Source organism: Leopardus geoffroyi, chromosome E1, assembly GCF_018350155.1.
Source record: "Leopardus geoffroyi isolate Oge1 chromosome E1, O.geoffroyi_Oge1_pat1.0, whole genome shotgun sequence".
Taxonomy (NCBI): Eukaryota; Metazoa; Chordata; class Mammalia; order Carnivora; family Felidae; genus Leopardus; species Leopardus geoffroyi.
In genome coordinates, this window is record NC_059330.1 from 54,873,975 (window position 1) to 54,894,945 (window position 20,971).

General features: G+C 48.4%; 2 protein-coding genes across 4 annotated transcripts; one reads left to right on the forward strand and one right to left on the reverse strand.

Annotated features, from left to right (window-relative positions):
• The first annotated feature begins 508 nt into the window (after nucleotides 1–508).
• LOC123604560 (CMRF35-like molecule 5) lies at nucleotides 509–5,960 on the forward strand. Of its 3 annotated transcripts, none has more exons than XM_045490874.1 (4): nucleotides 509–1,035; nucleotides 2,389–2,718; nucleotides 3,048–3,171; nucleotides 5,721–5,960. In XM_045490874.1, exons 1-4 carry the CDS (start codon nucleotides 996–998, stop codon nucleotides 5,941–5,943), a joined length of 717 nt encoding a protein of 238 aa, XP_045346830.1. In that variant the 5' UTR covers nucleotides 509–995; the 3' UTR covers nucleotides 5,944–5,960. The 3 variants fall into 3 exon arrangements, with proteins under 3 accessions (XP_045346830.1, XP_045346832.1, XP_045346831.1); XM_045490876.1 differs by having other exon boundaries at nucleotides 519–1,035; nucleotides 5,565–5,960; XM_045490875.1 differs by lacking the exon at nucleotides 509–1,035 and adding an exon at nucleotides 2,013–2,150.
• Nucleotides 5,961–10,742: 4,782 nt separating this feature from the next.
• CD300E (CD300e molecule) lies at nucleotides 10,743–19,826 on the reverse strand. The gene is made up of 4 exons (XM_045490865.1): nucleotides 18,132–19,826; nucleotides 15,223–15,567; nucleotides 13,081–13,192; nucleotides 10,743–12,375 (listed from the first exon to the last, which is right to left on the reverse strand). The coding sequence occupies exons 1-4, from the start codon at nucleotides 18,169–18,171 to the stop codon at nucleotides 12,108–12,110; spliced, it is 765 nt and encodes a 254-aa protein (XP_045346821.1). The 5' UTR covers nucleotides 18,172–19,826; the 3' UTR covers nucleotides 10,743–12,107.
• Nucleotides 19,827–20,971: the final 1,145 nt, after the last annotated feature.

The following is a 20,971-nucleotide window of genomic DNA, read 5'->3' on the forward strand; positions in this document are numbered from 1 at the left end:
AGAAGCTTACATTTAAATTTAACCCATTTCTCTGGCAGGACTGACATTTGTGCACCAAACATTTACTGGTTCCTTCCCTTTGAAATCTCAGTCCCCTACCCCCTTCTGCTTAATTCGGGATGACATTTGTATCTCTTTTGCCTGACTGCCATGTCTGTGTGGACTCCTTGCACGTATGCTATTAGATTTGATTTTCTCTTGTTAATCTGTCTCATGTCAGTTTGAGTCTTAGTCCAGCCAGAAGGACCTTGAAGGGGACGGGGATTCTCGCTCCCCTTCCCTCCTGGGGCTGGCCCGCCACGCCCTCTCCTACTCCTCTGGCAAAGCCCTGGGCTGCTCCACGTCCAAGCCCCCCACCCCTGCAAGGCCTTCTGTGGGTGGCGGGTGGCAGGTGGCAGGTGGCAGGGAGAAGACCCCATGGCCTTTGTCTATGGAAGACTAGAGTGGTGGAGGCAGGTGGAGAGGGATCCCTGGGCTGAGGGACCATGTGTTGGGACAGATTGACTTTAGGGGTAAAGATGACAAGAAATGGCATTTGGAGCACATCTGAGCTGCTAACAGGGTGGACAGTTCTACAAGGCTCCAACAGCCATTAAAGTGGAGAACTGGGCTGGAAGATGGGGGGGGGGCAGGAAGTAGGTGCGCACAGACTGGAGGTGGTGCTAGAGTGGGGGGTGGGGGGAACAGGCAGGGACCCTCCCCGGAAAGCAGATCATCAGAGTCAGACTCTAGGGGATGCTGAGTTGAGGGGCCAGAGCAAGGAGTGGGGCCACCTCATCACGTCAGCCATAAGCTCTGAACAGTCGCCGCTGCTTTGCACCAAATTAATGAAATTAGGAAGTAACTGAAGAAAAAATTGAGGGGAAGTAGATGAGAGAAAGCAAAAAAGGATAATTTAGAAGAAGAGAAGGTAGGTTGCCTCTGTGCTCAGTTCAATCTCTGGAAGGCAGCTGGCATTTGCTGAGCACCAGGGAGACAAGCCAGGCAGGCAGGACATGCGGCTGCTCCCGGTTGTGATCCTTCTCGTCGTGCAAGGTGAGTAAGGCAGGGGCTTACTAAGTACCTGCAGGATCAGGATGGGACACAGAAAGGGTCTGTCCTGAGAGAGATGGCAGGGCCTTTCATATCCAGACACTTACGTATTTATAAAACTTTTTAAGTTTTGTTACTTGAAAGGTACAAAGTTAAATGTTAGGGAAAGGAAATAAAATAAATAACGCGTACAGTGTTTGTTTTCTAGGCACAGTTTCCCAACCCTGGCAGAGAGAAGGATAGACAGATGACAGATGGATGGATGGATGGATGGATGGACACATGACAGACACACACACACACACGCACACGCACACACATACCTAAATGCATGAGTTCCTGAGGAACTTTGAAGAAGCACAGATGCTCAAGCCCCAGTTGAGACCCACTCAGTCAAGGTGAAGTTCAGGCAACTGGATCATTTAAAAACTTACACATCTGGTCTTGACTTGAAGCTTGAGCCAGAATCCTCTTCTGAAGACCTCAGACAACAGGGAGGAAGGCAGGCAGCAAAACCAGGGTGACAGGCTCTCTGGAGAGTTGCTCATCCCCACACACCAGCCTGCCTGGGTCTCTTCTCTGGATGATCTAAAGACAGATCATCATCTAGCGTCATTAGCACAACACCTGTGACAGGGACAAATGGCTCTGGTTGTACCAGGAGCGACCAGATGGTCTGCAGAACCAGACAAACCATAGAAAAGACACTGTTGGAGATGACACTTAAGGGATGAATATAAGGGTTTGCTTCCTTCAAACAGAGAAGAAAGCACATTCTAGGCAGAGGGAACAGCTTGCATTAAGTTATAGAGACACAGAAGAACAAGGTGTATAGGTAAAAAAAAAAAAAAAAAAAAACAAGCAATCACCTGTCGAGTGAGTGTGTTTGGTATGTGCGTGTGTGTGCGTGTGTGTTTACTTCTGTGCCATGTGTCGATTCAGAGGCTGAGGGTTTGTAGGTGTGTGGAGTTTACAGTATTGGGGCATAGATGGGGAGGGGGCCACACTGTCTCACCAGCTCTGGGATTCAGAAATACACCTGTGGCTGCAGTGTGCGCTCTGTGCTGCTGGGAGAGGTGCTGCTTGAGGTCGGGCAGGGGACGGTGGTCAGTAGGATGGTGAGCATGCAGAGAGCCCTGTATTGGTTAGGAGAGTTAGGAGCCTCAAGGGGGATTCACAAGAGGGGTGACAGAAAAGAAATCCTGCAGGGGATGAGGGACAGGAGGGATGTGGCAATTAGACCGAGGGCAGAGGCTCCTGGCTGGTCTTCAGGGCAGGGCCAGAAGCCCCAGCGGCGCCCAGGTCAGCTCTGGGCTCAAGGAAGGATAAGATGCATGTTGGGTTTCTGTTTTCTAGGCCACTTCTCCACCTGCGTGCAGAGAACGGTGAGAGGCACGGCAATGGGCACACTGACCGTGCACTGTACATATGGGCGGGGTTGGGAATCCTACAAGAAATGGTGGTGTCGTGGGTATGAGTGGGATTCCTGCAAAATCCTTGTTAAAAGCACCGGGTCAGAGCAACTGGTGAAGAAGGGCCGAGCATCCATCCAGGACAATCACAGCCAGCGCATATTCACCGTGACATTGGAGAATCTCTGGTATGACGATGCAGACACCTACTGGTGTGGGATTGAGAAAGCTGGCAATGACCTGGGGTACAAAGTATACGTGGATGTTGACCCAGGTAGGTACTACCCTTCTGTGCTCTGGGACCCTGAGTCCCACCCCCAAAGGAGTCAGGACTATTTGTCTTCCCCGATGGATGAAGGGGAGTCTCGAAACTCGCCTACGACTATGCCTGCCGCTGAAAATCCCTCACGCGGTGGCAAACTCGTGTTCCTCTGGAAATATGTATTCACATTTGGAATAAGAAACCAAAAAGATGCAAGAGAAAGCCAACTTGGCTGAGCAGTGGCACTAAGACAGAAAGGTTCTGCATCCCTGGGGGTGGGGTGTGGAGACCATGGGAGCCACCTGTGACACTCACAACCATGCTTTGCTCTGTGTGTTTAGCCCCTGATCCAACAGACTCTCCCAAGCCTGTAGCAAGAACACCAGCAGGTCGAGCTTCCTCTCCTCCTTTTACCCAGGGCATCAACAGCAGCCAGCCTATTGTTCTGATCAACCCCCACAGCAGGTGAGCACAGCTGAACCCACAGACTTTCCCACTGCTGCCCTGGGACAGCTCTCCCCTGGGGCACTCTGACAGGGGCCCCCATTGGCCCTTCTGATGTTTCCTCTGCTGGGGAGAAACAGCAAGGTCTGCACTGGGCCCCCTCTTTGTACCTCTGAGTCCTTAAAGAGCTCCCCTCCCCACAAGAAACCTAAGCTAAGTTGTTCAGCTGGGCTGTAGGAGAGAAGCTTCTGGTCTCCTTCTGACCTGCCTCCCAACCCCCAAGCAGCCAAAACAGGCGCAGGTGCTTTCAGCCTCAAGTTGCCAGAAGGGAAGGGCTCTGGATTAGCTCCCTGTGGCTGCTGGAGCAAATCACCACCACCCTGGTGGCTGAAGGCAAAACGATGTTATGATCTTAAAGTTCTAGAGATTAAGGTCAGGGATGAGTCTCACTGGGCTAAACTCAAGGTGCTGGCAGGGCTGGCTCTTCCTGGAGGCTCTAAGGGCGAAGGGCTTCCTTGTCTTTTCCAGCTTCTGGAGGCCACTGCACCCCTGGCTCGTGGTCTCTTCCATCAACCAGCAGGGGTGGTTGAGTCTTTCTCACCCTCATTACTCTGACACTGGCTCTCCTGTGTGCTTTCATTTATAAAGACACTGGCAATTCCATAGGGTTCATCCAGATATCTCAGGATCACCTCCCCATCTCAGGGCCAGCTGGTTGGCAATCTTAAATCCATCTGCATCATTAATTCTCTTGCGCCAAGGAATCTAGCACATTCAGAGGTCTGGGGATTAAGACATCTTTGAGGGGGAGTCATTCTGCCCACTGTCAAGGGCAGGTACTTGTTCCATGGATCCAGCTCTCCCCTCCCAAGTGCTTGGGAAATGCTGAGAAGGGGTGGGAAGCTGGCATCCCTGCTTTCTCACATTCCCAACACGGTAGAGAGGTTGGGCGATCAACCTGAAGCCTACCCCCTCAAAAGCATCCAAAGAACAATGAATTAACTCTTTCCTCAAAGGGCACACCCCTGACCCAGTTTCACCCCATCGGAGTTCAGGGTGAAGGTGTATTTTCTCCCAGATGCCCCTTCTACGGTCTACCTTCCAGTCCACTCCTTCTTCCTTCCCTTCTCAAGGACCAATTCCTTGTAGCTTTGTCCTGCTGGACAATGTGTATGAATGAGGTCAGGCACTTGTCTCATGCTTCACAAGTGGCTTTTGTCTTGCTCATGACTATTTGGAGACCAGTTGTTCTGTGGTCAGGAGGGGAGGATGAGGGACTTTTAGGAGACTGAAGGGCACGGGTGGAAGCCTGTAGGTGGAGAGATGGGGCCGCAGCCCCACAGGGATTGGAACTTGGGAACAGAGCACAGTGAGTTCAAGGATAATTTCAGGAAGTGCAAGGGAGCATGTCTTCTCTCTCAAGAAAACCCCCTGTGAAATGCACATGACAAATCTTGCTCAAGGCAGGCAGAAGGAGAAAACAAAGCCAGCCTGCATGGGGGCCCTGACACTGCTTTTGGGGGAGGGGATGAGGCAGAGGGTGAGGGCATCAGACTCTTGGATACTGATGGGGACTGCCAGGGGGACATATGTGAGCAAGGGCCCAATGGTCCACTAGACCATGTGTCCACTGTTCAAGGTGTATGAGATAGTGCACCTCCTATGTGCTACCAGATGGGGTTCAGATTTGGGAGAGACCCCTCCCAAGAGAAGCCAGAAGGTATTCAGCCAGGCTGAATGGTAATATGAAATGTTATATGAGATAAGCTTGAGAGAGGGCAGAATTTACACAAGGTGGGACAGAAGTAGAATCAAATAGGCAAAGGGAAACCTTTGGTCCTGGCTGGCCTGCTGCTGAGGTGGAGGGGATTTGGGGGAGGCAGCCGACAAGCAGGATGAAATCAGGGTGCAGAGATGCTGGAGCCCAGGCTAAGGCTGCTGGGAGGCCCCTGAATGCTTCGCCTTGGGCAGCATGGCCATGCCCTCAGAGGGGCTTTTGGGCAGGGACCGGGGCTGGCCTGTCCTCTAGGTCTGGGGGCGGGAGTGAGGGTGGACAGGAAGGGCCTGGAGCAGCCCCTGAAGAGGGACCCCACTCCTGTCAGCACGATCCCTACTCAGGGCCCTGCTACACAACCTTCACTTTGTGCTTTTGACCTTTGTGAAGTTGCCCCTGCTTGGGTCCTGCTGTGACTGTGATGTGGGGAGTCCGGGGGACTCCAGGGGAAGATACATCAGTCTGAGCAGGAGAAACACAGCCCCCGCCCCCACTATGGACACCCCCGCACCCTCTGAGCTCTGGTCAGGGAAAGGGCAATGATTACATTTCTGAGACAGATGGGGGTCCCTGTTAGGTGAGGACTCCCTGCGTCCTGCTGTCAGGAATTAAAGTCTGGCTCCCTCCCTGCTCTGCACAGGTCAGGAATCTTGGCCTTCAATGTAGCAGCAGAGAATCCTCCTATGTGGATCCTCCTGGTACCTCCTTTCTTTGCCACCCTCAAGTGGCTCTGCCAAGGATAAATAACTATTACATCGTTCAGGACTCTGGCCAATGATGGGTTTTCCAATTCCAGACCAACCAGTAAGCATAAAACCCGGATTAAATCAACAAGTTCCAGAGTGTGTCCACAAGGACAAAGACCCCCAATGGGCCAGCTGCACAGAGTTCCGCCAATTCCACCTTCTGCTGCATCAGTGCCTCCAAGAAAGAATTCCTTGAACGTAAAAGATGGAAAACAGGGTTGGACCATCGCCCGACCCGCATCTGATCTGTTTGCCCTGTATATTCCCTATTAAAATCTTTGGCTTTCCTGTGCTCCCTGGAAATTATTTTGTTTGGACATTCTTTCAATATTTTATATGTGAGAGGACAACCCTTCCATTCTAGAGGGCGGGAAGTGACTCTAAATCCAATGCTAGAATCCGAATGTGTCTTAGAACTGGGTGGTTGTGAGTATAAATTTGTTGAAACTCATTGAAGTCACTCTTTTTCCCTCTGTAAGTAATCAATGTTTTGCGGGGAGGGGCTTTGAAACAATGCAAATATTCCTGTCCCCTTATCTACATCGGTGGCCTCCAAGCACAGGGGATTCACCCAGTCGTCACCAGAACAGTTCATTTCTGTTCCCCCATTTGTCCCTTGGCCTCACTGGTCCTTACGTGCAGGGGCTCCATGGACTGTTTGGACTTCTCCATCGAGATGGACAGATCTGTCCCCTTCTTGCCTGTGACGCTGCCCATCCCCCAGGCAGCTCACACCCACCATCACCCACTCCTGGGTTTGGCCTGATCTTTGGCCTTTCCATGCTCCCACACCCCTAACCTCCACCCCCCATCTCACCCCAGCTGAACAACGCAAACCCAGGATGCTGGGCTCTTTGTGTTTAACTTCCTCCCACTTACTCATCAAAAACTAACAACACAAAAACAGCGCTTTTCTTTTTAAATTTCAAAGTTATACATTTTCCTCTCAACCGTTTGGTTTTTCAGGGGTGTTTTTTTTTTCTCTTTTACTTACATTTTCCTGGGTTCTGTTCTTTTTTGTCTCTGTATTTTGTTTTGAACCATTTTGGGGACTTATATCTCTTTTCTGAGCTCCTTCCTTAGAGAGGTCATGTTGTCTGTAATTTCTCTTAGACTGAGCCAAACTGGCCATCTGGACTCCTCCTCTGTGTCCTGGGGCCCTGGCGCTCATGAAGCAAGTTCTCCAGCTGCATTTTTTTTTTAAATAATGTATTGTCAAGTTAGCTAACATACAGTGTATACAGTGTAGTCTTGGCTTCAGGAGTAGATTCCCATGATTCATCACTTACATACAACACTCAGTGTTCATCCCAACAAGTGCCCTCCTCAATGCCCATCTCCCATTTGCCCCAACCTCTAACCCTCACCCCCGTCAATCCTCAGTTTGTTCTCTGTATTTAAGAGTCTCCTAGGGTTTGCCTCCCTCTCTGTTTGTAATTGATTTTTCCTTCAATCCCCTATGGTCTTCTGTTAAGTTTCTCAAATTCCACATATGAGTGAAAACATGATATCTGTCTTTTTCTGACTTATTTCACTCAGCATAATACCCTCCAGTTCCATCCACATTGTTGCAAATGGCAATATTTCATTCTTTTTCATTGCCGAGTCATATTCCATTGTATATACACACTACATCTTTATCTATTCACCAGTTAATGGATATTTTGGCTCTTTCCATAATTTGACTATTGTTGATAGTGCTGCTATAATAATTGTGGTACATATGCCCCTATGAATCAGTACTCCTGTATCCTTTGGATAAATTCCTAGTAGTGCTATTGCTGGGTCATAAAGTAATTCTATTTGTAATTTTTTGAGGAACGTCCACACTGCTTTCCAGAGTGGCTGCACCAGTTTGCATTCCCACCAACAGTGCAAAAAGTTTCCATTTCTCCACATCCTCGCCAACATCTGCTGTTTCCTGAATTGTTAATTTTAGCCCCTCTGACCAGTGCGAGGTTGTATCTCATTGTGGTTTTGATTTGTATCAAAACATCATCACTGATGATGAGTGATGTTGAGCATCTTTTCATGTGTCTGTTGGCCAGCTGGATATCTTCTTTTTTTTTTCCAATATATGAAATTTATTGTCAAATTGGTTTCCATACAACACCCAGTGCTTATCCCAAAAGGTGCCCTCCTCAATGCCCATCACCCACTTTCCCCTCTCTCCCACTCCCCATCAACCCTCAGTTTGTTCTCAGTTTTTAAGAGTCTCTTATGCTTTGGCTCTCTCCCACTTTAACCTCCTTTTTTTTTTTTTTTTCCTTCCCCTTCCCCATGGGTTTCTGTTAAGTTTCTCAGGATCCACATAAGAGTGAAAACATATGGTATCTGTCTTTCTCAGTATGGCTTATTTCACTTAGCATAACACTCTCCAGTTCCATCCACATTGTGGATATCTTCTTTAGAAAAGTGTTTGTTCATGTCTTCCGCCCATTTCCTCACTGGATTATTTGTTTTTCATGTGTTGAGTTTGATAAGTTCTTTATAGATTTTTGATACTAACCCTTTATCTGATATGTTATTTGCAAATATCTTCTCCCATTCCACTGTTTGACTTTTAGTTTTGTTGATTGTTTCCTTTGCTGTGCAGAAGTTTTTATCTTGATGAGGTTCCAAAAGTTCATTTTTGCTTTTATTTCCCTTGCTGCTGGAGACATGTCTTGACATGTTTCCAGCTGCATTTTGCTGGTGCTGTGTTCCTCTCCTTGAGTCTGTCAGTGAGGAAAGGTGCTGGTCCATTTTCAACTAGAAGCTTCCTTTGAATGTGGTCTTGTGAACCACAAGAATGTGTGTGCAGAGAGGGTTGGGTGGGCAGGGGGGTGTTCTACAGCAGCAGGTGACTTCTTGTGGGGAACACTTCCCACCAGTGCTGACAGCTCCAGCCCACATGATTCTGATTCACGCCTCTGAAAAGGGCAATACCTCCAGGCCCAGGAGCCCATGCATGTTACCACGTGGGGAGTCGGCCCCAGGTTCCCACCACAGGGCTGTGTCTCCTAGGGCTGTGTCTCCCAGGGGCCTCCCCCCAGCCCACTGTGCATCCGGCAGAGGCAGCATGTTCCTCTGAACTGTCCTGTCTGGGACTGGAACGTCCAGTTCTCTCTGCTTAGATCTTCTGTGGGGCACAAAACAGCAATCTGCCTGTCATGTCACAGATTCTGTGGTCAGGAATTCGGACAGAGTGCAGCAGGGATGGCCTGTCTCTGCTCCAAAAAGTCTGGGGCCTCAGCTGGGAAGACATAATGGCAGTGGGGGGGGGGGACCTAAATGGCTGGGTGCTACTGTCATCTGGAAGCTTCTTTTCTGCGTGTCTAGAGCATGTGCCAGGTTGATCTCAATCTTGATAGTTGACCTGAGATCCTACAGGAGGTCTCTCCATGTGGACCTGGGTTCTGAGAAGGAGAGTGTCCAAAACAAACATTTCAAGAAATGGAGGATGGAGCTCCAGGGTTCCTTTGGGCCTGGCCTCAGAAGTCACACAGGGTCACTGTCACCATACTCTATCCATGCATTCTGATGTCCGATGGCGATGAACGCTGTTTTTCGGGGGGTGAAAAAAATGCTGTTTTTATACCAAAAAATTATTTTTATATACAAAACATAGATGATCAGTTGATAGATGGATCGACTGATCGATATATAGAACATAGGAGTATAGTATATCTTTGGTATTAAAATTTCATACCCATGGCGGGGAGGGGGGCGGGTTCTAATAAAAGAAAATTACTAAACAACCTCCTTAGGAGGATATCCTTAGGAGGATAATTACGGGGAAAAGTTGGGAATCTGCTCTAAGCTACTGACCTCACAGCCCTGGCCCACCCAGACTCAAGGGGAGGGGACACACCCTCAACTCTCAATAACAGGAGTGTCAAGAAATTTACAGTCCCGGTTTAGAGCTGCCACCTGGAAGAATCTTAACATAGTGCCTTCACATCAGATTAAAGAACGAGGGGCCCAGAAGGGCTGAGGCCCTGGGCCCCCAGTCATAAGGCCAGGGAGCAGACTTGGACCTGCCCCAAGGAGGTCCACACCACGATACTGCGAGTCCATCTGTGCACTGGACAGGTCAGGTCCCAAGTCTGCTGGGGGCACCATGTGGCCCCAGTGTAAGTACTAGGCAGACACAACAACGCTCTGAACTTTCTCTGCTTTACTCACTGGTCACTGACTGCATCCAAGAATTGCATGAACTTATGAATAGGTTTTGCTTGGATCACAATATTTATTTAAGTGGAGGTTGTTGCCTATATGTACACATCAGCCATTTCACTCCTGGCTTCTCTCTTTTTTTTTTTTTTTTTTAATTTTTTTTTTCAAACGTTTTATTATTTATTTTTTTTGGGACAGAGAGAGACAGAGCATGAACGGGGGAGGGGCAGAGATAGAGGGAGACACAGAATCGGAAACAGGCTCCAGGCTCTGAGCCATCAGCCCAGAGCCCGACGCGGGGCTCGAACTCACGGACCGCGAGATCGTGACCTGGCTGAAGTCGGACGCTTAACCGACTGCGCCACCCAGGCGCCCCGTGGCTTCTCTTTTAAAAGCAGAAATGCCGGAAAACAGTGGGTCCACGACGCTATATGCTCCACAGGGTCATCAGAGTGTTTAAGACCTTCCAGGGGCTCCTAGGGTTCCGGGACACCACTAAAGCACACAGATTAGGAAGGAAAAAATAAAACTGTGCCTTTGTACAGGCAACATAATTGTGTAGAAAATCCCAAGGAATCTATCAAAAAATTTTTACCAAACTGCTAGAACTGGGAAATGAATTTAACAAGTCACAGGAATAAAGATCGATACACACACACATACATACATATACACACATACATACACACACACACATACACACACATGCATGCACACACATACACACACTCACACATACACACATGTATACCAACACATATACATACATACATAAACACATACGCATACACACACACATATACACACCTACACACACAATCTTACTTGTAAACTAGCAATGAGCATGTAGAAAATGAAAGGAAAAGTACAGTGTTGTTCACAAGTGCTCAAAAAGAAGACAAAATACCCAGGTGTAAATCTAATAGAACACATGTAACATCCAAATACTTAAATTTACAAAACACTGGTGATAGAAGCTAAGGAATATTTAACTAAATTGCAAGAGATACCATGTTTATGGACTGGAAGACTCAACATAGTAAAGATGTCAATGTTCCCAGTATTGATCTATAAGTTTAATACGATTCCGATCATACACAAGTTTACTTGAAAATTTATCTGGAAAGTGAAGAAACGAGAATGCTTGAAATAATTTTGGAACAGAATAAAGTACATCATAAGCTTCTTTCTTGCCCATCATTGTGCTTCCTACACCGCCCTGTCTGTGTTTTATTAATAAGGTCTGGATGTGCCTCCTTGGTTGAATTTCTCCTTCAGCCAAGTCCTGGGCCAGTCCCAGCTCTCCTTGAGGTGTCACAAATGGCCCTGCCCTTGTGGGAGCCACGCCAGGGTTCAGGTTCTGAGTGTGGCGGCCCTGCCTGCAAACTCAGTGCTCCGGAGCTTGGAGTGTTTTCTGGAAACTGGCATCACTAGCCCAGGGAAGGCTTGGGCTTGGTGGAGACGAGAGGGCTGCTCCACACACAAGGAGTTGAGTGAAGATGGTGACACGTGCTTATAATAGACTGTGCGCCTCACTGCAAACTTCAGGGAGGGAGCCGCTGACAAGCACTCAAACCCAACAGAGCCCTTTCCAGGGCTGGTGTGCCCCGTGGTGGCTGTGGCATCATGTCAACCTGATGTGGGGAGGTACTCCTCACCTCTGTGTCCTTGTCTTTAGAAAACTGTCTGCTTCTCCTATGGAAAGCACCAACTGTTGACAGGTGGCTTCAGCCACACTTCTGCTACAGTGGGCTGTCCACCAGCCCTGTGTGCAGGAGGCCCACCACGGTGGAATTCTGGGAGTGATATTGGGGGCACCCACTGCAGCTCCAACCAGCTCCAGGGCTTTAACCGAAAGCTCTTCAGTCATGGCCGGCCCAGGCAGAGATGTTTGAGCACAGCGTACATTCCCTGATCACAGGGACACAAGTGAGGTTGAAGCCCTGTTGAGCCCAAAGACTGAGACTATGAGGGGTAAGTCCTCAGGGAGCCTCCTGGCTACGGGGAGGAGGTGGTTATTACCCTGGGAGACACTGAGCTGAGGAGCTTTTGTGGCAATGAAAAGAGTAAAGGGCTGGACTTTCCAGTAACCTCTAGAGAATTCTTGCCCTTGAGAGGTAGGCATAAGAGCAAGGGGCCAAGGGATCTGGGATAGAGAGAGGAGGACCCCAAACACTGGCCCAGGAGACTCATCCTTCCTGCACCTGAGCACTTGCAGCAAGTGTCACCCAATACCCAGGATTCTCCCTTGAGACACAGGAACAATATCTCCAGAAGACTTAGGTGCCTCCAGAATTCAGGCACTGCTGCCCCCCTGCCCTGGAGTCCAGAGTCTGAAGGTCTCTTCTATCTGGTCTGAAGGGCTGTATTCCTGGACAGGGCTTTCCTGGGGACGGCGCGCTACGTGATGGCTTCTCTTTGTCAGGCTGACTTCCTCCAGGGCCCTTCAGAGGCCTGTTCACCCAGAGGACAGCACCCACCAATGTCAAGAACAGGGGCAGCTTCAGGAAGACCAGGAGCAGCAAGTGGACGCTGCTGGATGAGGACCTGTCCAGGGAAATAGGGACAGAAAGTGAGCTGCCTCCTCAAAGGAGTGGGGCCAGGACCCTTCTCTCCCCACCTGTCCCTGCAACCTGAGCCCAAATCACTTAGGATCAAACCTGGAAAGGACACGTGTCAGGGCAGCACTTCTCTGGGCCCCCTCCCCTCCCTTGATCATGAAAGCCACCCCCACCCTCACTTTAAAGTCCTGACCCTTGTCCTCTGTCCTGCAGGACCTGACAGAAACATCATGGCCTTTTCTGGGTATCTTTGGGAGGAGAAAAACAGCCTGGAGCCAGTCCATCTCCCTGCCCTGGACCCCACAAGCGGCTCCTGGTGTCGGATCTATGATACAGCCAAGACCTCTGGAGGCAAGCCCGGATTGGGAGGACAGAACCAGAACCTGGAGTCCAGAACCAGGTGGAGAAGTAGAGGGGGTGGGGTGGGGTGGGAGAGGCTGCACATCCACCTGAACCAGCCTCCTGGTTCCCTGTAGCTGCCCCACGTGGGAGAGGGTTCACAGAACAAGTGGTATTTTCCGTGAGGAATCCCCATGCAGCCATGGAGAATGTAAAAATCAGGACCAGAACTGGAAGAAAACCCAGCAGACAGTGAGGTAAAAAGAGCATGGTGTGTTGTCAGCCCCCACCCAAAGGTCCCATAAGGCTTCTGAACCCCTTCTTCTGTGATCTGTAGGTTGTGATCCCTTACCCCGAGCAGTGGATCAACACTTCCTCAGCACTGAAGTTCTGCTTGGTACTCAGCCCCGGAAAGATGTCAGATGCAGCTTGACATGTGGTCTCCTCTGCGGTTTTACTTGGTGCTAGAGACAAGTCACACATCAGGTGCTGCCCTCTCCCTAGCCATGCATGAAGTGCCCATTTGGACCCAATGTTGCACACCATCACCCACTCACAAAAGGGACTCTGAAGCTAGACCCAGGCCACCTCCTGGATGGAGTGAGCCCCTCAGGGACCAAGTGAGACTTTTTCAGAACTGGTCGTAAAAGCCACCTCTAGTAAGTGTCAGGTCTTTCTTTCCATCCCAAGTCTGACTCTGCCTGGGGTGACAGCAGGGGTCTCTCAGGGGCTTCCCCAGCTGACGAGGAGCCCCAGAGGGAGGAGGGACGGGGATGAGTCTAAATAGATGGAGTCAGGTCAATAGAAAGTGAGTACAGGGGCAGACTCCATCAGGCGCAGCAGGAGCACAAAGGAGGACATGGACCTCAGCTACTTTCCAGGCAAAGGAAAGACATGAGGGATGGTGACGCCTAGCGGAGGCTGCAGGGATTACAAGATAGTTTTAGGACTCGAGCCCGTTACCTGGCAGGTTGAGGTAAAGAGTGTGGATAATCGATGGAAGGATACAGATGCGCAAAGAGAGAATTTGGCTCAAGGGAATGGGAGGCAAGGAGCTACAGGGTGAGAAGCCAGCTTCAGGATGACTGTTATTGAACAGAAGGAAACTTCCTTCCACCTAGAAGGGAAAGAGGGAAGAATGAGTTAAGCAGCACAGAAGTGTGTAAGCGCAGAAGAAAAGAAATTGAGCGAGTTCACGTCTGGTATCCCGTACTCCCTTAGTAAGGTAGAAGAACAGGAGGGTCATATTAGAAACCATGAATTTGTATTGACACCCATAGGTGCCTTCTGTGACTATTCTTCAGCAGTACTGGAGCAAATAGATTTTAGGTAGGGGATCAAGTTGCCCTAGCTTGCCTGGGACTTTTCCAGTTGTAGCACTGAAAGTCCTGCATCCCAAGGAACTTGCCAGTCCTGGGCAACCCCCAATGGTTGCTCACCCTAATTTTAAGATGGATCCAGGGATGAAGTTTTCGAGAAGTAGGTAGGGAAATGGTGCGCAAGAGTGGAGGGTACTGGTGAGAGAAGAAAATGTAGTCTTCCATGAGGGTTGAGGAAGGAAGTGAGATCAGGGCAGGAGCAGGATGGGTAATAAATGGGGAGAGAGTGGAGAGAGGCATCAAAGGATTGGAGGCATATGTGAGGTTGAGAATAGATAGGGTCAGTGAGGGTGAGGGTGTGGGAAAGCTGATGCACAGAAAGCTGTCCAAAAGTACAATGTCTGAGTGTAGGGTTCTGAACATGGACCAGTTTGGGGTGACAGCAAGCTGTGCAATGTTGCCATGGAGTGGAATTCTGGAAAGTGGAAATGTGGGCCACTGCAGTCAAGAAGGTCATGGAACCCAAGAAAAGGATGTTGGACTAGTTATTCATTAGAAACTCCTAAGACAATGGCAGGGATTAGGGAGTAAACTAGAAGCTAATGGAAGGCCATGCAAAGGAGAGGTAGAGGGGTGTGGCCATGTGACAAAAGTGTTAAAGGAGGCAGATAGGACAGTAATAGGTTGGAAGCTGTAATGAAGGGGTGGGAGAATTTGGACACAGCTTCACAGCCCTATAGCACATCGAGGTAGGAGAAGGAGCAGCTTCCACTCAAGAAGCTTATTTTTTGAAATGAGAGGAGAGAGGTTAATTTCAGGACAGTATAGTAGAGGGAATGTTCTGTGAGCAAGCTGAAGATGTATATACAAAGAGCTTATTTCCTTTAGTGCAGGTTTCCAAAGGGCATGGTGGAAATAGCCTTGGTCCAGCAGGGAGGGGCCTCCCAGGCAATGGAGTGAGAGAGTGAGGGCAACTTGGGCTACGCACCCCAACCCATGCCAAGGCTAAAGGGTCAGTCACCTCTCTCTCTGCCCTCATCATAGGCTCTTCCCAACACCACTGGGACTAAGGACTAGACAAGGCCTAAAGACATTCTTCAGTATGGCACCCATCCTCATCCCCATGTTCAGTCATGTCCCATAAGCTCCGCTGATGGAGTGAGAAGATCTCTTACCTGAGGAAACAGACACCTTAACCTGGACTGAAGTGCCAGATGACCAGAAGCCCAGGTACCATGTTTTCCGAACTCTACACCAGTAAGATCCAGCATCGTCTGCAGTGAGGTTCTCCATGGTCACGATGAAGGTGAGGTGATCAGCATGGTCTCTGATAGACACGCGACCATTCTTTTCTTTCGCTTCTCCCTGGGTCTCCACAATATTGTCACATGTGCCCTCATTCTGCCCTCGGCACCAGTATTTTTTATAACTCTGGTACTCTTCCTCATACTGACACTGCACACTCAGAGAGCCACCCAAGGTGCCTGTCACAGAGCTGGGGCCCGTCAGGGACAAAGAGCCTGGAAAACACAAGCCATGTCCCAGGACTCTATCTCAATGGGTCCCCTCAGTAGCTGTATGCCTGAAGCCCAAGGGGAAACTTGCCAAGGAAGTATAGGTGGTTCCAGGCTCAGGTATGGGGACATGGAGGGACATCTGAACTTAGGACCTAAGCCAGAGGGTTTGGAGACTACAGCCAGAAAGATGAGTAGAGACCTGTGCTCTCTAAGCCCAGAAACACTGAGTAACCACATAGGGATGCCAGCCCTTGGGGACAGGGAGAATTGGAACAAAGCTAGTTCTCAGCAGAGTGAGCTGTCTTGCCCTGTCCTTAGACTGGCAGCCTTTGCCAGACGTGAAATTCAGTCACACACAAAAATATTTCCCTTTGGAGAGAGGCTCTGCATTCTAGGTTTTCTGCAATTCAAACTTGTTCTGCAAGAGTACAACTTCTTGTTTACTCTGCTCTCCACATGTTCTCAAGAGAGGAAAAGTAAACCCCTGGCTCTCATCCAGACTACACTTGAGGGAGGAGTGATGCATCGCTGAGAAGGGCTCAGTTCCAAGGAGACCCTATTAGGCTTCTCGACAGAGGTTTGGGGCATGAGCTGACTCCCTCCCATTGACCCCCCATCACAGTACCCAGAGCCTCACCATCTTTCTTTACAACTTTCTCCCCTTCCTCTCTCAGGCTAGCCATACAACTCTTTGGGGTGCCCTCTATAAAAATGTAAAGTGGTGGGGCGCCTGGGTGGCGCAGTCGGTTAAGCGTCCGACTTCAGCCAGGTCACGATCTCGCGGTCCGTGAGTTCGAGCCCCGCGTCGGGCTCTGGGCTGATGGCTCAGAGCCTGGAGCCTGTTTCCGATTCTGTGTCTCCCTCTCTCTCTGCCCCTCCCCGTTCATGCTGTGTCTCTCTCTGTCCCAAAAATAAATAAACGTTGAAAAAAAAAATTTAAAAAAAATGTAAAGTGGTCACACATTTCCAAACTTGTTTATAACCCCAGTGTGTGGTGGGTGGGAGAAAGTAGGGACAAGCAGGAAGGAGCTGAGCCAGGAGCTGGGATGGAAAAAAAAAAGAACCAAAATTCATAAGTGACTCCAAAGTTTCAACCTGGACCCAGGAGGAATCCTAGGGTCAGCCCACGTGAGTCTGGAGAGGTCAGCCAGTCCACATGAAGGAATGGGAAGAGGTTTCCAGTCCAGTTTAATTGCACCCAGGCTAGGGCACTTAGACAATTATATCAGATTTAAGCAAGCAGATGTGAGCAAGCTGTGATAGGCCGGTAAACTGACTCTGGGTAAGGAACAAGGCGGGGTGAGGGGAGTCGAGGAGTAGCCATGGTTTATACCGTTTGCCAATTTCTGTGGTGTAAATGCTTTCACCATGACTGATTTCAGGCCAACAACATGCTGTCACTGGACACGGGGTTGGGAAGATAAGCCCATAATCAGTTCTTATGAGCCGATGCAAGCTGGCTTCAGCCACTACTGCTTTGGATGCCCATTTCATTAATTACGGTAACTTAGAAAACATCTATTATCATCGTCACCCTCATTCAAGACATTTTGAGCACCTCCCACGTGTAGTGAGATGCATCTCTTTTAAACGTCTTTCTAAGATCTCGGGGCTATGAGGGCTCTGGGGGGCCTTGAAGATCATCCTGTCTACTCTACCGTGTTACTGAAAAGAAAATTATGTTTTGGCCAGTTGCACCCAGCTGGTATTCTTCCTTTAAACCTCTGCCTTTTCCACTCACTATTCTGGAACAGTCCATGATTATGTTGGGAAGGTTCCATGTCATAAAAATTATTCTACAAACATGAAGAATACCGTCTGATTTTTACCCTAAACTTACTTCCTGTAGAGAATGGGCTCTCGTCCATGTTGAATGCCTATTTTTAACAGTTTCTATTCTGAAACTCCAACCTTCAATGGACAATTTTATTTACCTGCCTGAACTACATCTTGTTCCAGAAAGGGTCTGAGGTGGGTGCGGAGGATGCCATTTTAGATCCTTCATTATTTCCTACTAACAAACCTTTCCAACCCCTTTAAACTAAGCTCTGACAAAATAGAACTATTGCTAATTTTTGAAATCTCCATGATCTTTAATATCTCTACACTTTTTCATAAGCTATTCCCACTTTCCACTCAGCCAATTTATTCATCTTTCAAGACCAATGTCCAGTGGAACGTCGGTGAAGAATTGCACCTGGTCAAGAGCAGTGTTTGGGGCCCTTGTTGTGCACCTCCACACCATATAAATAAATCTCTTTCTACAACAAGTTCAACACTGTATCATAGTGGCTTGACTCCCTCATTCAACTATGAGTTCCTGACTGCAGAAGTTGCTCTTAAACACAGCACCCAGAATGCTTCTGGCACACATCTGGTGCTCAATAAGTGTATGTAGGATCTGTAGGTGAATGTCTGAGTAGATAGAAGGATACACAGATGGATGAATGGATGTGTCCTTCTTGTGTCTGCTGAGACTTCACCTCTGGCTTGAACACAGGATAGACCTTCTACCCACTGTTCCACCCCCTGAAATGCCAGGTACCCAAAGCCCCAGCCTCACTCACCTGAGAGGCAGAGAAGGAGCAGAGCTGGAGACAGCCACATGGTCCCGTCTCTCTGGCTAGTGTCCCTAGCAAATCCAAGTCCCAGCTGGAATCCAGGTGTTTGTGACAGAGCCTAGGGCATCCACCCTCTACTTGTTCAAGTTTCCTTTGTGTTTCTCTCTCATTTACTTCCTTTTTCTTTTCCTAGACACTTCCTAATTTGAAGCCCTACTTAGAAACAGGAGAAAAATGACAAGAGATACTTCAGAGAATGGACTAAGAACAACATGGGAAATCTGCTGATTTGTGCTTCATCTAATGGCAGTATAATGTTTGGATCATACCCCAAGCCTCCATGAAAGCCAATCCCAATATATGAAACCTCCAACAGAGGTGAGCCTTTGAACCTGCCTCCCATTCTTCTTCCCGTCTGGGTTTGCTTGCTTGACATAACCAGCTGCTCCTGCTCTCTGGCTGCCTACTTTGGGGTCATAAAATATGCCCACTTAAAGATCAGGGGTGAGGACTCCCCATAACTCTCTCAACCATAACCTCCAGGCAGTTGACCTCATACCTTTTCCTCTAACCTAGTCTCTCTCTTGGCTCCAGACCCAACTTTCTGATTTCCTGTGGGGATGCTCAACCTGCTTGTACATTATCAACCTAATTTAGTATAAGGGTTTTGGTTAAGGGTCTAGATTCTGGAGTTATGCAGATTCAAATCCCACCTCCATTATGTACTACCCATGTGCCCTTGGGCATGTTGCTAAATCACTCTCTTCCCTAGTTTCTTCATGTATAAGGTAGAGTAGTTGGTAACCATTCTTGCATCATAGGAAATAAATGAGTGAACAAACATAAAGCATTTGGCACAGTGCCTGGAACATAGTAGTAACTACTCAGTAAAAATGTTAAATATCTTTAGAATAGTCCTGGAACAGGACTAGCTTCTCATCTGGTCTATCAACCAGCTGTACATTCCCTCCAATTCAACTTACACACCAGAGGCATATTCTTCTCTAAGACATGTATCTAAACATGTAATTCCAGTGATAAATAACCCCCATCATTTTCTTCTCTTTCCCAGTGGTTGATACCCATAGCCTATAACCTTCACTATCTTTTGAAACTCTCTACCAGATTATCTGTCACTTCAAACTTGCTGTAAGGGCACAATTTCTTATTTTCCTTCTTTCACCATATCTAATGAAATATGGTATACATGTTGAGCCCCAGAGGGAAAAAGCCACATGGCTCCTGCTTGCATGTATGTGACTAGTCACTCAACTGGGGGATCCAGAATGAGTGGAACTGATGGTAGGCACAACTCTGTGTACCCTGTTCTTCAGCACAGACAACAGTTGGAGGTTTCCATTCTTCCATCAAGAGCATCAAACAGATCTTCAGTCACCTAGGTCCTGCTTTTACATTGTTTTCTTCTGCTTTCTTTTTTCCCCCCCAATCTGATCCTTAAACATTTTTTTTTATAAAATAAAGGAACTTGGAATGAGCAAAGGCAAGCAATAATGGTTTAAAATTTATAAAATATGTCTAATGTGGTCACATTTCATTATCCAATAAGAAAGGACAAATTCCCGGCAATATGGTAGACTGAGCCAATACACAGACTGTCTTCTAGCTCCAAACATGGAAATCCTATCTAAAACGCAACCCAAGGGGCACCTGGATAGCTCAGTCAGTTGAGCATCCAACTCTTCATTTTGGCTCAGGTCATGATCCCAGGGTAGTAGAATGGAGCTCTACATCAGGCTTTGTGCTAGGCTTGGAGCCTACTTTAGATTTTCTTCTCTCTCTCTCTCCCTCTCTTTCTCTTTCCCTCCCTCCGTCTCCCCTCTCTAAAATTTTTTAAAAAGAAAAATTAATAAAAGTAAAATAAATAAAATGCAACTTCAAAAGCTCTAATACTTAAGTGAATTCAAAATCAAGCAAAGGAGGAGATCCTGGGTGGCTCAGTCAGTTAAGCGTCAGACTTCAGCTTAGGTCATGATCTCATGGTCCGTGAGTTCAAACCCCGCATCAGGCTCTGTGCTGACAGCTCAGAGCCCGGAGCCTGCTTGGGATTCTGTGTCTCCCTCTCCCTCTGCCCCACCCCCACTCGTGCGCACGCGCGCTCTCTCTCTCTTTCTCTCTCAAATAAATAAATAAATAAACAAATAAACCAAAGCAAAGCAAAGGAAATCCCCAAGTGCCAGAAATGTAAAGGGAACTGAAAGCCAAGACCGTGAACAGGATCTGATACCAGATGGCTGATGGGAACTATCAGAATGGATACGGGCTTTAGGAGGAAAGGGGCTGGCATTTCAACAACCACAAGGGGACAGGAGCTTATGCCTTAGGTCCATACCAGATGGGTAACTGGAGCAGAGCTTCCTGCCCAAAACTGAGATCCATGAAGGGTCACCACAGCCCCAGAATGGAGCCAGGGCATACTTCACTGATAGCCTCAGGGGAGCACCAAGGTATCTTGGCCCCCTGGAGCCACAGGAGTTACAGAGTCTTCCATAAGAATTGGCACCCAAACAGTACTACCCTGAGGTGTGACAGCCAAAGTCACTGTTTCCCATAGCATGGGAGGCTTGGGTAAAGTAATTAATATAAAATCAGGTTGACAAATGACGAGGCTTGCAGGGCTTTGGGAGACATGGATGCAAAACCACAACCATGCCTCCTGGCCACCCTCTGGTTTTCTATAGTCCATGAGCTAAGGACACTTTTACATATAAAAAAAAAATTTTTTAGTGTTTATTATTGGGAGATAGAGAGAGAGCATGAGCATGGGAGGGGCAGAGAGAGGGGAAGACACAGAATCTGAAGCAGGTTCCAGGCTCCGAGCTGTCAGC

What these genes read in the sequence shown, in the direction of transcription:
- LOC123604560 (XM_045490874.1), top strand. Translation starts at nt 996, where the DNA reads ATGCGGCTGCTCCCGGTTGTGATCCTTCTCGTCGTGCAAG. An exon ending in GATCCTTCTCGTCGTGCAAG is followed by an intron (nt 1,036 to 2,388) that starts GTGAGTAAGGCA and finishes TCTGTTTTCTAG; the next exon opens with GCCACTTCTCCACCTGCGTG. An exon ending in CTGATCAACCCCCACAGCAG is followed by an intron (nt 3,172 to 5,720) that starts GTGAGCACAGCT and finishes TTCCAATTCCAG; the next exon opens with ACCAACCAGTAAGCATAAAA.
- CD300E (XM_045490865.1), bottom strand. Translation starts at nt 18,171, where the DNA reads ATGTGGCTGTCTCCAGCTCTGCTCCTTCTCTGCCTCTCAG. An exon ending in TAAGGTGTCTGTTTCCTCAG is followed by an intron (nt 13,193 to 15,222) that starts GTAAGAGATCTT and finishes ACTTGTCTCTAG; the next exon opens with CACCAAGTAAAACCGCAGAG. An exon ending in GTGTTGATCCACTGCTCGGG is followed by an intron (nt 12,376 to 13,080) that starts GTAAGGGATCAC and finishes TTCCCTGGACAG; the next exon opens with GTCCTCATCCAGCAGCGTCC.